We start from the raw sequence: 17,115 nt of genomic DNA on the forward strand, positions 1-17,115 counted from the left end.
ACTATTTCATGTCTCTGTAAAGGCTAAACCTAAATATGGCTTCAAATTTGTTCACAGCAAGATATCTTAGTGGGCAGCACGACCCTTTAAAATGCTAGATCGGGGGTTCCCAAACTTTTCAGCCCCTAAAATAACAATGCCAGTGACTTGTGACCCCCAAAAAAGTATGTAGTTGGTATTTTTCAATATTTCAAGATGTAAGCTATTTAGCGCCAATATCTCTTAAATATTTTATGTCTCTGTAAAGGCAAAGCTCAAACATGGCTTCAAATCTCTTCACGGCAAGGTGTATTAGTGGGCAGCACAACTCTTCAAATGTTTTCAGCCCGCGACCCAAACTTATTGCAAGGGGTTACAAATATACAAATATTGTGCACAGAACAAGGCTTATATTGACCTTATTCTTCAATGCTGAAGTGTGTTCGTTTTTGCAGGGTGTGTTAGATCAGATATGGTTGTGGCAGGAAGGTAACGAAAATTATTTACATTATTTATTAAATTTACCCCCACACAAACCCTAAACTCAACCATCACAGTAACGTAAAAACAGTAGTTATACCAAGTATTATTTATGTTATCTGTTAAATTACCCAATACATTTTATTTTTTAAAGTCTATCCCTACCCTAACCCTAAACCCATCCATCACAAAGATATTAATTATTCTTATACAGTGTCATAAAAAATGCTGCCATATTAATGTGCATATCGCACTACCGATCGGTCATGTATCCTATTTAGACGTTACCATTTTTGTGATTGTTTTAGAACTTCCAATTCAGTTACCTACAGGAAAAAAGTCTAGGAATAATAAATGGCAGAAAACGGTCAAACTACTTGCTCTACAAGCAAGTGTTTGTATGACAGTACTGACAAAGTAGATTAATATAATAGGAAAATATCAGTTTGCAACATCAAGCAGGAAACAAGCTGTTTTAACGTCTAAAAATGAATAGAAGTAAATGAGACCAGAAGTCTGGAGCCAAAATGATTCAAATGGCTGCTCCCATTCGTACACGGAGAGTAGGGTGAATAAACATGAGCATATTGACAACACAAAAGAGTGCAACAGTCTAACAACTATATAGTTTTTATAGTAATTTATTCATTTGTTGAATTTAACATTATCCTCAACTAAAGAAACTGCTAAAAACAATGTTTTCAGCACAAGTCTATTCTTGGTTTAATTTTTGGAGACCCCCATTAAAAGATCATTCTTAATATTCAGTTGTGGCCTTTATTTTTTTTTACTGTATTTGATTGCCATAAAGGTGTCAGAAAGTTTAACCTGGTGCTATAAAATCAATCTGCTGCAGCTGATGCTATTGCTGTGTTGCTGATCTAACGTAAACACACCAATCCTATGAAAAAAATTGCAATTTAAAGTCTGATGGCTTTTCATTACTCTATTGTTGTTGTTGTTTTTTTGTTTTTTTTTACTGTTAAACATTTATTTTCTGTGGGTTATGGTTAAAATATGATCATTATAATATTTTAATAAAATTGATTTGACTTTTGGAAATTTCCAAATGACTCCCTGTCATTGTCCCGCACCCCCAGGGAGTTCTGACCCCCACTTTGGGAACCGATGATCTAAATAGACAGCTTACTGTCAGAAAAGTCGTTGAGCGCCTTCATGAATATGATACATTTAAATTGGGTTTACTTAAATATGCAATGTCATAAGTTAGATTTATATTAATTTTTATCAACGCAAAGGTGTTAAACTTGGGTACATTCTTTTTCTTCTTCTCATTCTTCTTCTTCTTCTTCTCATTATTGTTATTAATTCAGTAATAAATCAACATATTCAATTGTATAATTTATATTACAGTTGCCACACCAAAATACATTATTCAGACATTTTCATTTTTGTCATTAAACAGTTCCTGTGTGTAGGAATTTATTTTTATTTTATTTTTTTATTATTTGTTTTATTTTATTTTATTTGGACTGTTATTAGCTGAAAAAAAACTACATATGTTTATCTTTGTGTTTATCTGAAAATAATTGCATACCTTAGATTGTTCATAAGCAAAGTAGAATCAAGAATTTAACATTGGATAAACATTTCCAGTTCTGTCGTATAAACACTGTAAAACCTATTGTCAAAATCACTAAATTAATTAAGTTGGCTTAACTTAGATTTTTATTTATTTATTTTTTTTAAGTTGCTTTGACTTAATGAAAAGTTATCATAACTCATGAATGGATTATATTAAGTATAACTCAAAACGAATGAGTAATGAATTAATTATATTTATTGTCTTAACTCTAATGCTAAAGCAATGCCAAATCATTTGAGTAGCTATACAGTTATTTGGACTTAATTTGTTGAACTCATAGCGATTTGATAACTGAACTTAAAATGTTTAAGTTACTAATACACTAAAAATTTGACAACAAAAATTTTTCATTATTATTAGTCATATAGTTTACAGTACTCAAAGCATTTTTTTCAAAACTTAAATGGTTTGCCGCAATCGGTTCATTCAAACAGTTTGAGTTAACTTTACTTATCAGGTTTTACAGTGTACAAGTATAAAATTTAATTGCAATGAATTCAGTTAGTGATCAGGTGCCCATGTCCATGATTATTCTTTATATTTTATAGGAGATCAGTGACACAGAGATCCTGGAGTTGGCTCACAGTTCCCTGGGAAGGATGACGGTTGTCAGGCAGATTTTTCCTCTGTGGAGGGACAGCAGTGTGAGCTGTATGAGGAACAGCCATCGCATCTCTTCACTGCTATGTGACCCTCAGGAGGGATATTTGCAGTCGCTGGAGGTCAGTAACTATTGTCATGTTGCCAAGGTTGTGTATGAGATGCTAGTCTCATACCTTTTAATCTTCTAGTACAAGTGAAGTTAATATCAAGGATTTGACAGACAGTGATTCTGTAGAGCGGACTCTCAACCAATAAGAAAGTTTTATTTATTTGTTTATTTATTTATTTATTTATTTATTTATTTATTTATTTATTCATTCATTGATTGATTGATTGATTGATTGATTGATTGATTGATTGATTGATTGTTTTAGTATTATTTGACAAACAAATATTGATTTCTAATGCAATTCTGTATCTAAAGGGCCATAAAACCCCCATATTTCGGTTCAAGTCTACCTCAGAATATTTTCAAAAAGTGCATCATGATGGACGTGGAGCGCTGCGAGCGAGGGAGGAGTGGGTGTGGTCGGCAGAGCAGGGGAAAAAAAGAGGAGCAAACAATTTTGTTAGTTGGCTCACAAAATGAAACACAAACCATGAGACCTGTTATTTTATATTTTACAAAGTTAAAATGCAAATACACAGTAAGTAATTAAATTCCATGATACATATTTTATTCATAATTTCATATACTCATAACCACAATTTGTGAAATCATTATAAAGATGATCATGTTTATATAAACACTATAAATGAGAAGGACTTCTCTTCCCCTCAATCCTTAGGTCTAAATGCAGACACAGTAAATAGCAGAGCAACAGGTCTCTATCTATTTCAACCATTAGCCCTGCCGGTAATCCGGAGAATTTTAAAAATAGGTGAACACAGCAGCATGGATATAGGCAATGTGTCTGAATGGTAACAAACGCAACTGATAAAAGACAAAGTCCGTCATTCTCCAATTCTCGTGCAGCTCTCCCGACAAAAATACTTGCTGCAAACTAACAGCTTTGCTGTATCGGCCCTGACAGCATCATGTGGAAAAGCATGCAACAAACCCTGTGGATCATGAAAACAAATACATATGACCCGTGTCGTGCGGGGACGTGGTATCACCCAGTCATTGGGTCTCACTGCTTGACAGGTCTGCCTTGTCTTCGGAAAGCACTTGATCTCATGAATAATTAAGAAGCAGTGTCTGCTCATAGGATGAGAAAACTACACTATGAATATTAATGAGTAACTGGTGATTCATCACTCCACCAGCAGATTCGTGTTACGTCACCAAATTTGATCCCACCCTCAAAAATATTTTAAATCTGGGAAGATGAAATTAGCTGACAAAAGCTCAAGCTTTTTTTAAAAAAGCTAACGTTGTCTTAACTGATGCTCAGCACACACAAATCTGTTAAAATTTACTTGAACCTTTAACAAAATTATAATATGTACCCCCACCCCACCAATACACTAATGGTCAAGATTTCATTATTGCAATTGTAAAATATTAAAGAGTGAAGTAATCCCTACTATAAATTATTAAGCAACATTTTATCAACAAAAATATCATTAATAATAATGTTATCAATTGTTAATAACTGACAGCAAATCAGATAATAATAATGATTTGACAAACAATTTGTTAATGATGAACAGAGTTTAAAGTTTCAAGTGACTTTAAAACTGAAAATAAAATGTATATCCATCATTAACTGCTTATTCGAGGCCAGGTTACAGGTGCAGGAGTCTCTGTAAGGAACCATACATTTCTTCTTCCCCAGACACTTCTTGCAGTTCCACCAACATGTCTGGGGTCTTCCCCAGGACCTTACCTAAGTAGGCATTAAGGCAGCATTTATAAGTGATGCCTGAGCCATATTACATAGCTTATCTCTGTGTAGTGGCTCTACTCCAAGCTTCTTTCATGTGACAGAGCTCTTCACCCTGCACCCTGTTACCCTCTAAAGTAAGCTAATTGTGGTTGCTTGTATCTGAGATGTTGTCTGCTGCATCACACTCACCTGCATGCCATCTCAGTGCATGTTGAGTATGCAGGTCTGATAATACTAACATGATAACATCACCTGAAAATAACAAAGATGGCATTCTGTATTTCCCAAATCACATGCTCATGAAGGAGCTCACATTTATCCACTCCAGTACCCTGGCATAGACTTTTTTTGGGAGGCTGTGGATTGTGTATTGTGAAGCATACCTTCTGGTCTCCCTTCTTAAAAAAGAGAACCATCACCCTAGTTGCCTAGTCTTAAGGCACTGTCCTCAACTTCCATGTGATGATAGCACTGTCATACAAGACAGCCCCACCACATCCAAAGACTTCATGTGTTCAAGGTAGATACCACCCAATTCTTACATTCCACCTTGTACTTTGCAAACTATCTCTGTGACCTGAGGAGATCCTTAAAGTTTTCCTTCCACAATCAAGTTCAGCATCTCCTCACTTCCACTATAAACAGTGTTGGTGAAAAACTGTTACCCCTTCCTGAGGCATCAGACGTTTGCCAGAATTTCTTTGTTGCTGCGTGGTAGTCCTCATCCATGGTCTCAAAGAACTCTTCCTAGGCCCAAGGTTGCATGAATTCCCAGATAGCAGCACGCTTGGCACCCGCTCAGCCTGGTTTATACTTCTGCTTGAAGTGATCAATGTGTCCCACGGCGCGTGCAATCTGCGTAGCCGTGCATTTATTCTTCTGCGTGCTGTTTGTGTTCTTCTGCAATAACACTTCTGTAATGCTAGCTGGCCGTGGGTGTTTATGTTCCTCTGTGTTGAGTTTCTTCACTGGTGTTTTTTTTTTTTTTCTGAACTCTACCTTAATGTACAAGTTGCTCAAACTTGCTTATTTTGAGGCAAGAATCGGCAGATGTGCAAAAACTTTAATCATAAGGTAAAAATAAAACAAAAGTCTCTATCTGGAGCTCCTTCATGGGACTCCACACGTGTAAATGCTTGCTTCATCAGCCTCACACAGCTCACCTCCGCCCACACTCGTCAGCGCTACCAAGCCAACCAATCACAGAACTTGTGCTACGCATCAGTGCAATGTGTAGTTAAATGTTTTGAGAGATGCGATCAGCGTCGCCGATGGCCACAGCAAGGGCTATGCATCCACGTGTAGGCTGTGCCGGAGCATATGCGTGCTCTTTACGCATAAGTATAAATCAGCCTTTACTGTCCACAGGTTGGTGCCATGACAGGCATCAGAGGCCTCATGTCCACATTGACAGTGGAGATATAGAACACCTCTAACCAGACTCAATGTCTCCAGCCTCTATAGGAAAGTTAGGACAACTCTGAGGAGTTCCCAGAGTTAGTTCTAATACCAGAGTTACTTTTTGAAGGCCCAATCAAACAACCCCCATTCTATTCAAATGCTCCACCCCTACCTCTCCTCTTTGCTATTATCTGCAACACCTCAACACAACCGGTAATCACTCCTCACCCCCATTGAACCCTCTGGATTATACTTTCAACCACGTACATCCTTGACACGACCCCTACCCCTCACTTCACTTCTTCACTTTTATCTGCAAAACACACCCAACCATCCTCAACCCCTATAACCCCCCTCCCCCCACAACCCCACCGTCACCCCCCACCCAGGAGCCCCCTGATAATCTGAATTTCTCTTAGGGGTGAGACCCACATTATCCCAGCAGATCCTCACAATATGTTAGGGACTTCCAGGTCTTTGCAGCCTTATCTTCTGCTAGTGGATCCAACTCACCACCTGGTTGTGATTGGTCGACCACTCTGCCACTACTGAATAGTCTCAGGTAGAAGCCTGAAGGTCAACGGAAACAGTCACAAAGTTGATCATTGACCTCTGGCCTACGGTGTTTTGGTACCATATGCACTAATGTACACCTTTATGCTTGAACATTGTGTTTGTTGCAAACTGTTACTAGCAAAGAAATCCAACTTAACACTACTTACATTTAGAAAAGGGAGGCTATTGGGGAGGCCATTCCTTCAAATTAGCTCACATAGGCAGTGAAGTCCTCCAGTAGAACAACTGAGACCCCAGTATGAGGTCACATTCTGATGTTTAAAAATTCAATTTTTGTGTTTGACCTAAATTGATTTGACCATAAATTAACATTTTTTGTTGACAGTAACTAACAACTTTAATTATCTGTGTTGTCCACATTTCTGCCTTTTGGAACCCCTTGAACCTGCATGAACACTAGTTTCGTAGTAGGGAGCAGATGGCTGAGCTTTGCACTGCACATTCTCTGAGGACTGACTCCTCAATTATTCATGAAAATGAGGGTTAAATGTTCTTTGATGTTTAATCACCTTGACAAGCAAACCACTAGTTCACAGCAATGACAAACTTGTCTGCTTTTCATCTGCAAAACTGCAGTGTCAACACAAGCAGCCACCTTTGTGTACCTTTCCCTGTCAAACCAGCAATCACTGAAGTCACCCATGCAGCTTTTGCTAATACCTCCAACGTGCCTTCTACAGTAGTCGATGGTCAGTCTCGGTGAAATGTGACAAATGTCTTCCTGTGTGGACTTGTCAGCTCAAGTGTGCAGCCATCATTCACTGATCAGGAAGCGGTGGTTCGTACAGTAAAGACAGATTATATGTTTTATACATCAGCTTGAAAAGATGACTGACACCTAGCAGTTTGCAACACTCTGGATGTCATACTAGGATGAGAAATGGCCATGAAAATTTGATTTGAATCCGGTGGGTCATGGACAGATAAGACTTCCTAATGCACAGTCAGCAGACAGTGTGACAGTCCTTAACTTGAATTAAAGCTGCACATTGTTTTACACTTTTAGTAGTCCTTGCCAATAGTTCTAAATGTCAGTGTTTAATATTGATGAGCGCTGTTTGTTTTAGATTGACAAAGTTTTGTCTGTCTCAGCAGTTTGTGGTGATAAATGTCAATAGACTCAAAAAGATACAAAAACCACTTACATTTAAAGCAAGTTTCATGTACGGGTGTTATGTACCTCAATATTTAATACACAATAAAAATGATGGTATTTTTTTTTCCTGACAATGTATGTGTTGCCATCAACTCCAGATGTGATTTAATCCAGCATCTTCAGTTCTTTATTTTTATTTTTCAATACAGGCTAATTCTGAAAAACGTACCCCTGTATACATTTCTGGAGAGCGCAAATTATGTAGCCAAAGCTACATTTGGCTGCATTCCATCTTTAAACAAACGATACCGGGCAGTATAATGCCTCTGGCGGTTTACATTTTTTTGCACTACCAGCTGACCGCTTACCTCCATGTGGACGCCATTTTCATTGTTACTAGTTTGCCCAATAGCTCACCACATATGTCGGTGTCGGTGTACGCAGAGAGTAATTGACTGCGATGAGGTCGGTAGACTTGTGATGCAGAGAGTAGTTGACTGCGATGACAGTGTTCGAGTCCGTTCGAGTGATCGGCTCAATCGGTGGGCTTAGGAAAGGTGGGTGGGAGGATCGGTTGGTCGATCAGTCAGAATGTTGACAGTGGCTTCTGATGAATTTGCGTGTAAACAGCAAATTTGAGAACTGAAAAAGCATACACACTGGCCTCTGGTAAATTTGCAAAAACAAAATCTGCAAAAAAAAAAAAAAAAACTCCTGAGATGTACTTCATGCTGTCCAAAAATGTATACAGGGATACATATCGATAATGAGCCTAAGTTGAAATATTGGCTTTTTGTCAGCTATTTCATTATACAAATTTAAACCAGCCATAGCTAAAATCTTATGGTTGTTTAAATGTTTCATGCAATTAATATCTAATTGTAATTGGAAAAAATACTTTGTGTTTTCAATATAGTACTCTAATTTACTCTTATTTGTATTTTAAAATGCAAATATTATAATTAAAAATGAATATAAATGGATATGGATCGAAATAGTCTTTTACCAACCTTCTTATTTTATTTCCATAAATCTACTTAATACTTTTATTCATTTCAAATCCTCTTAAAAAATAGACAACTACTGTGTGGAATCACACAAATGAATTCCTTCAGGCATCAATCTTTTTTTTTTTTTTTTACGATCCCATTTTGTTAAAAGGAAGTTTGTTTCACAATAAATCACTACTAGAATCTTCTAACAAATCATTTTATAATCAGAAACACAGCTGCAGGCAGTAATGTAAAAACAACGAAGAAATTGATTCTGATCTGGTTATGACAATTCTCCTCAGGGTGTGATTAAGTCTGTCTGATATTAATCACACGTCAATGATCATCGTTAAAGTTCTATATTTGGTTTGTGTCTGTAAATACATCTGTGTGGGGACTATTATGTCATTATTTGTTTTATTTCTGTCTTTTTTCTTTTTTTTTTTTTTCGAAATTGTTAGTTATTTTCTTACTGCATCTCTTATATCCACAAATAATGTCACTGATTTCTATTTTATGTGTCAACAAAACAGCAAAATTCAGGCAGAAACTTTGAAATCCTATAACATGCAAAAAAGATATAAAAACAAAAGTCCACATATATATAAACAGTTAAAAACAAAGAGTTGCTATGGTGGCTACTATAATGAGGAGGAGGTGTGGTCAACTAAGTGGCTATTTAAACCAATAAGAGTGACTATTGAAACAAGTTAACAAAGAGAACAAGACAAACAAGTACTAAAAATAAAAGGCTGGTACATCCAAAATAGCCAGTTGTGACTGAAGTTCTTGACAGACCATGACAGTCTATTTTACTGGTGTTTGTTAACTACTAAAGAACTTCGATCTCTCCCACTGGATTTTTTTTTTTTTTTTTTTCAACACACATCATTACAGTAATTATTCATGGTTATAGCAATTGTCATTAAAGGTGCAGTAGGTAAGTTTGACAACCAGTGGTTGAACAAGGTATTGCACCCCTGGTTCAAAACACATGCAAGAGCAGGTTGCCAGATTGACGACACAAACAAGGCTGATTTAAATCATGTTCTAAATAAAGAAACGGCACGCGATAGAGAAAATATTAAAAGAAGTTCCCATATTTTAAGAAGTTTTTGTCCTAACCAACACCTGTAATTTAGATTTCATAAACAGCTTCTATTTTTTGCAACTAAACACCAAAAAACTGACAATGATCTCCTCATGTACACCTCATGTGCTTTATTCAGTGTTAACTAATATTGTGAGTTTGAGTGTCATTTTACATTAAATTTATTCCCAAACTACTGAAAGCAGCAGCAGATAGTTTACCTCAGATTTTAAAAATAAAAGAAACCATTTAAAATGTAACTTTAAAACTGTAACTGAGTGCATGCCAACACATATCAGTTATTCAGCATGTATTAATTATTGAAAGCGGCAGCAGATAGTTTACCTCAGATCTTAAAAATAAATAAACAGTTTGAAATTGAACTTTAGAACTGTAACAGAGTGCACACCAACAGAAGTCAGTGATTCAGAATGTGTATGTAATAAAGTTTAAGAGGTTTAATATGTATTAATTTGATTATGAACTTTACAGTTTCGTTGGGGTGCAGTGAGTGCACTATTCTGTGCCTCTGAAGTGCTGTATTTAAATTTCTGTTGTGTTGGATATGGTGCAAACAGCCTACTTGTATATCACTGCAAATCTCATCACATAGCATGTAGTTAGGGCACAGGGCTTTAATTTAACCTGCTCACCTAATGTTGTTTACGTTAGAAATGTTTATGTTATTTGCTAATTAGCCACCTCATGTGGAATTCTGAATCTGTGTCTCAATTGGAATCTGCTACTGTCTACCAGAAGTTGCATTTTGATCACAGTTATATACTTTGAGAGTCTTCCTGACTGAATAAATCAAATACATCGTTTTCCACCAAGGAAAGCTGTGGTACTGAAATATATTTGGCTAAACTGGCATTTGGCAGGTTAAATGACCAAAACAAAGACAGACGTTCCTGCACGTAATGGACATTTTCAAAGCAGATTATCTAACTTTAGCATTGTTTTTCAGATAAACAAGAATGCTCAATTAGCATGTTTCTTAAATATCTGCAAACATATTGTATGTTTATGCTTAAGAAGAGTCAAAAAGTGTACATACGGGACCTTTAAGTGTCATTTGCCCTGTTATGTCATTTTAAATGCAAATATGACATTGCTTGAGATGTTTTTGTTGTGAACTCAACATAACCATTTACAGTATTTTAATACAACATACACTATAAAAATGGGTTAATTACTTTAAAAAGTGTGTTAACTCTTTGTCTTGAAATCAGCCATTTGATTTTATTTAAAAAAAGACAGTAAACTTATTGGGCCCTATCATACACCCGGTGCAATGTGATGCAAGGCGCGACGCAATAGTTTGTTGCTAGTTTCAGCTTGGCGCAAGAGTCGTTTTAAGGCGTTGAGCCACGCTGTTTAAATAGCAAATGCATTTGCGCTCATATGTGCGCCCATAGGCGTTCTGGTCTAAGAAGGAAGGCGTTCTGAGGCGCATTGCTGGCGCGTTGCTATTTTGAGTATATATAATAGATTTTTCAATAGACCAAAACAAACCCGGTCTAAAGTCCAGCGCAGAGTTGTGCCCCGCTTACACACTGCTTAATATGCGCAAGATGTAGAGCAATACGCAAATATCTTTACATATGAAAAAAATGTAAACATTAAGGAAACATATAGGATATAATAAGAATATATATAGGATATAAATATAAAGGATTAAAATGTTAAAAACATATTATTTTCTAGCCTACATAAATATAAAAAACCACTGCTTTCATGTCTTCTTCATCTCGGGGTGCTTTTTCAGTTCATTCATAACAATTTGCTTTTGCATAATGTTATTATTATTAGCGGTATTATTTATTATATCCATATTTATATTTGTTTTATTAAAAACAGGCTTAGATTTGCCCACCTGCAGGTTTTAGACCATATGGGGCACAGAATGTGTTTTAGGATGTAACTCAGGTTTTTGAACACACTTCTTTATTATTGTTCATTTATTTATTTTCTGGAAATTAGAACTGAATTTAGAAATAGTTTTGAAACAAACATTTGCGCTTAACAAACGAAATTAATCATTTATAGGCTAATTGATGTCTGTGCGTTTCCCTATCCACGAGAGCGAAATTGATTCATTTATCTCTCATTCTCTTTTTAACTGTTTTCTTGCTAGTGAAATGCTCCGTTTTTCCACTTACACTTACTTAAATAGCAAATGCGCTTATGGCGCGACGCAACTGACTCTTAAAGAGAATGGGAGATGAGACTCTGATTGGTTTATTCTCAAAACACACATATAACTCATTAAGAAAATAAACTCAACCCTTTTAGACCATGCGCCACGGCGCAAATCGGATTTTCCCGTTCTTAAAATAGCAAAAGTGTATTCTGACGCCCTGAAAGCGTTCTGCTTTGCGCATGGACCGTTAAAATAGAACCCATTGACTCAAACACTTTTGTAATTTGCAGTTTGTTCACTTAATTATTATAAGGCAATGAGTTTACTCTCTTTAACACCCTCTGCATTGATGAAATGAACAGTTGGATGTGGCAAAACTTTCTTCAGTTAGAGAAAGAGAAAAAAGTCCTTGCATTTGGGATCAGAAATGAGATTCTAAAGGTAAATGCATACCTCGGCAAACAACCTTGAACCTAAAGGGTCAAACAACAAAAAATAAGGTCAAGAATCTTGTGATTCTAGAGTCAGATCTGAATTTCAATAGTCACGTCAAAGGAGTAAATCAGAATACTATCATCTCAAAAACATTGCAAGAATTCTTGCTTTTATCAGCAGCAGGGTAGATTACTGTAATTGGCTCCTCACTGGCCTTCCCAAAAAGACAATCAGACACTTGCAGCTAATCCAAAACACTGCTGCCAGGATTCTGATCAGAACCAGAAAATCAGAGTACATCACACCTGTGCTCAGGTCTTTACACTGGCTCATAGTTACATTCAGAAAAGATTTTATAATATTATTACTTGTCTATAAGTCACAAAATGCCCTAAGACCTCAATACATTACAGATATGCTCACTGAATACAAAAGATCACTCAGATCAGTAGGATCAAGTAAATTAGATTTTCTAAAAGATCAATCAAAGCAGGATAAATCCACCTTCAGATACTTCTCCCCCCGCTGATGGAATGATCCAGAAATCAGATGTGCTCCAACATTAAGCACGTTCAAATCATGACTGAAAATACATCTGTTTAGCTGTGCTTTTACTGAATCAGCACTTTGCTATGTCCGACGGAATGATGTCTTTCTTTACTTTTTCATTCCTATAAAACCTGTTTCAACACATTTTTATCTATTTTATATCTGTTATAAACATTTTTAATTATTTTAATAATTTTCCATTTTCTTGTTTCTTTTATTTTTGTTTATGTAAAGCACTTAGAATTACCATTGTCTATAAAATAATAAACTATATAAATAAACTTGCCTTGCCTTTTTTAAGTAAAGTCAACTAGTCAACTAATTGCTTTTTACAGTGTAACTTGTCAAAATTTTGATTAAACATGAGGCCATTACAACTGTCATGAATTTTGTAACATTTTTTTTTACTTCAACTACAGTGGTACAAATTCAGTCTGCCATTACATTTCATTAGTTATTAAATATTCTGTTCAATTAATTATTCTCTATTCTGTAGAAGGTCATCTATTAGCTCGAAGACGAAACTAACAGCATGGTTGAAAGTTAAATGCATGTAAGCCTTTTCTAGTGCTTCTGAAAAGAATTGTGTTATTTATTAGAATTTATTTATATTTGTTTTTACAGCTCAGAATTTAATCTGACTCCAATTTTAAGTGACCTTCAAATTTACACTGTATTTCTGGTAAGAACAGATCACGTTCATCATTTATGACTCAATTGTAAGTTTTGATCTATATCTGTTCCCATACTCTTCAGTTATACGTTCATTAGGAACCAAACGCCGCTCAGCGTTTCACTCCCCGGGCTTGCTTGTCTTGTCACGGACAGTATGTCGACACTCTGAAGTTAGTCAGAGGGTGAAGGGTTAGCTAATACTTAAATAGACTGGTTGCCAACTGCTCACTCATCCTAAAAAGTAGTAGATTTAACCATTTTCATACAACTTGCTAAGATCATTGATTAGACGATTAAACATCTTCATGCCTTCGTGCCAAAACAGCTCCATATAGTCAAATGTGTCTTAGAATCGAAAGTCTAATCATGTTGAATCATAAAGGTAGCACAGACTCCACTTAATCTACTGGATATAAAACGACTTTAGGAGAAATCAGAGTGAATCAAAACTTCAGGAGAATTCAGAGTGAATCAAAACTTAACATTTTATTTGTAAGTTAAAATAGTATTATGCCAATTACATAACAAAACAATCAGAAAAGCAATTTAGAGATGATACTGTAAAAATACAACCTCCATTACTCAAAGACAAATCAAAGAGTTAGAGATGCATACCTTACCAGAAGTTCGTTGCAGCATAAGTCTTGGAGATGCTGTAACGGGTTGTCTTGGCTACAAGATCCCAATGATATTTGTGCACATTTTCCTTAAATACTCAACTCATAACAACAACCATAAATTCAAGACAATAGAAGCGTCACCGATACCCTTGCATGGTGAGTTACCCATTTCTGTGGAGCGGGGTGGGGTTGTGGTGTTAGATAAGCTTCTGGCAAAGATTTTATCAATGCCAAAAACCAAATAAACATATACAAATGAATATTACAGTGAAACTAAGAACACTTACCAATCACACAGAGACCGTTAAAAGGATACCAAACATGAATATAAGGCTACAAGATACAACGTATTAAAACTTAGGACAATTTATGAGAAATATGCTCTGATCAGAAGGTCGCTTAAAGATCAAGAAGGGTGGCTTGAGGTGAAAGGAGAAGGGTGAACTTTCTCGCGTTCCCCCCTGGTGAGATGTAGCCAACCCAGGCTCATTGTGGAAACGTAGTCCCGCGGACGTTTCTGGAGGCCGCGGAATACGTCCCGGCGGGTACTTACGGCTGCAGTTTTTGTTTTTGCGAATCCGCGAGAGGCCGCTGTTGTGCACTTTTTCGCACCTCAGACGCCTCTCGCGAGTAAGGTTCGCGCCCGCGCTGTTCTCGCGTGAATTCACCAGAGGCCGCTGTCCAACTGACCGGATGATTGACTGCGCGACCGGCCAATCGGCCGAGCCGCCCTCTTCCTTCCCTGAACCCAACCAATTTTACCGATCGACCCACCCGCCCGCTCGCTTCCCTAAACCCGAGCAACAGTTTACAAAAGCCGTCCAAAAAAATCAAAGCCCTGATTTTTTTTTTCTACCGCGTTTTCAGATTTCACGCGTTCTCACCCTGTCACGAAACTCGTTCACTTAATTTTTGGGATTCTGTTTCTGTCTTACCTGATTGCTGGAACCGCTCTTCCCCGGACTCAAACCGGTCACCGTGGTCAACTCCTCTCTGCATCTCGAGCCTGCCGACGTACACAGTGAGCTGAGTGGACAAACGGGTTGCAGCAGGGAAGCCCTCCACAAGGAGGTGAGGCAAGCGCGAAAGGGAACAGCGTCACACCACCCCGCAGCGTTCGCTTGAAAAAAATAAACGCAGCCGTACGTACCCCCCGGGACGTATTCCGCTGTCTCCAGAAACGTCCACAGGACTACGTATTCAGAATGAGCTTGGGTTGGATGTAACTGTGTTTCCAGCCTATTGTCAACTGTCTTAGTATAATTTTAATAGAACAGTTAAGCAGATGGTTTCCTGATCTTCTTCTCAGATCAGACAGTTTATTTATTTATTTTTTACATCTCATGAAATTCCATAACAGTTCTCAGTGTCTGACATTATGGAGAGATTTAGTCATCCTTACAATTCCAAAAACAAAAAAGCAGAAAAAATATTTAAGACAGAACCGTAATGGGCTTATGGCAATCATGTTTATGACAGTTTTATAGTGTCTTGGTAATGTCAGGTTGCCATGTCAAAGACAGGTTGTGTTTTTTGTTTATGTGAAGTTTTCATAACAAATATATATCAAACAATGTCATATTTGCATTTAAAATGGCATAACAAAGCTGATGACACTTAATCAGAGTTGTCAAATGTTTCATGTCTCATGAACACCCCCTTCAAGTAAAGTTCTATTTTCACTTCATCCGTGTCTGCTGTTTTTTTTATCATCAGTAGAGCATCACTAAATTGCATATATTTTTTTTGATTATTTTAATTCCAGGTGTCCAATCTGTACCTTTATGACAGCGTGTTGATGTTAGCCAACGCATTCTATCGGAAATTAGAAGACCGGAAATGGCACAGCATGGCCAGTCTTAACTGCATCAGGAAGTCCACAAAGCCATGGAATGGAGGCTGGTCAATGCTGGAGACAATCCAGAAGGTACGATACATTTGACATCAATAGAGACTTTTACCGCTTGTCAAATTGTGAGGGGGTTGTAATCACATCTAGCATGCAAGACTAGGAGTGACAAGGAAGCAAGTAGTTGAATAAAAGCAACTGTGACAAGATGATAGTTTCCTTTGCTTTGCATCTAGTCCCAGACATATGGCTTTTGAAATGTAAATTGCATTTATCTAGGTTGTTTCCTGCCTTCCTCTCACACTCCAGCAATCACATTTCTCTTGAACACATGCACAGCGGTCAAGCCAAGAAAGCTGTTGGTTGTCCTCACACAGAGCTCTCTAAGGGGCCAGTGAAAGCTGCACAATTGTTGGTGCAGTGGCTGCGGCAGCTGATGTCTCATCTTACGAGCTCATGTCTCTGTGAGCTCTCGGGGGCAGCGAGTGGTCTAGTGTGTGTTCCTCAATTTCACGCCCTTTTAACGTTATATGAACCACATAGAACTGCAGAAAGCCTCTAATCGGCCCTGAGAGGTACACACCATGGATAGATTTGTCTCTGAAACGTCCATCACCCTCTACAGTCAAAAGATTTGCCAAAGTTGTATGCGTTTCATGGTGATGCAAGTTTATGGTTTTGCAAGTTTTGAGCAACTGCCAACACCATAAACTGGTGGCCCAGATATTTGGATAATTATACTATAAAAAGTTAATCACATTCTGTAAAGGATTATAACTAATGCTACTATTTACATTAGTCATCATACTTTGCTTTATTTTAAATCAATATTTCAGTAGTTTTAGTTATTGATCACATTGGAATAATATTTGCTTATTACCCAGTTATTACACATATCAGGAACACTATTAGAGTCTCAAAATGATTTTGTAAGAGGAACTACTTTCTTCTGCCATTCATTCACACCTGCAGCTGACGTCAGAACAGCAGACATTGCTACTTCACCAACGTCACTTTAGACCTAGTATTTGAATGATTCTACACAGCAAAAGATGGGGACCCAAAACAACTCTATGGGTGTTAATTTCAACCCTTTGAAAGTGTCTCATGGGGTCCACTCAAAACAGAGTTAAATCAACACTTTCAAAAGGGTTGGCACATTGACACCGAAGTAAGGGTTAATTTTAAC

The 17,115-nt window shown here is 37.1% G+C and overlaps 1 protein-coding gene across 7 annotated transcripts in view; it reads left to right on the top strand.

The window, feature by feature from the left end:
• grid1b (glutamate receptor, ionotropic, delta 1b) overlaps positions 1-17,115 on the top strand; it is a 737,476-nt gene that overhangs the window by 656,992 nt on the left and 63,369 nt on the right. For all 7 annotated transcript variants that reach the window (XM_021480270.3, XM_009306536.5, XM_680591.10 and 4 more), the window contains 2 exons: positions 2,614-2,787; positions 15,843-16,004. In XM_021480270.3, the coding sequence (XP_021335945.1) occupies positions 2,614-2,787; positions 15,843-16,004 (336 nt within the window). The remainder of the gene's footprint in view (positions 1-2,613; positions 2,788-15,842; positions 16,005-17,115) is intronic.

The sequence above is a fragment of the Danio rerio genome, chromosome 12 (assembly GCF_049306965.1).
Source record: "Danio rerio strain Tuebingen ecotype United States chromosome 12, GRCz12tu, whole genome shotgun sequence".
Taxonomy (NCBI): domain Eukaryota; kingdom Metazoa; phylum Chordata; class Actinopteri; order Cypriniformes; family Danionidae; genus Danio; species Danio rerio.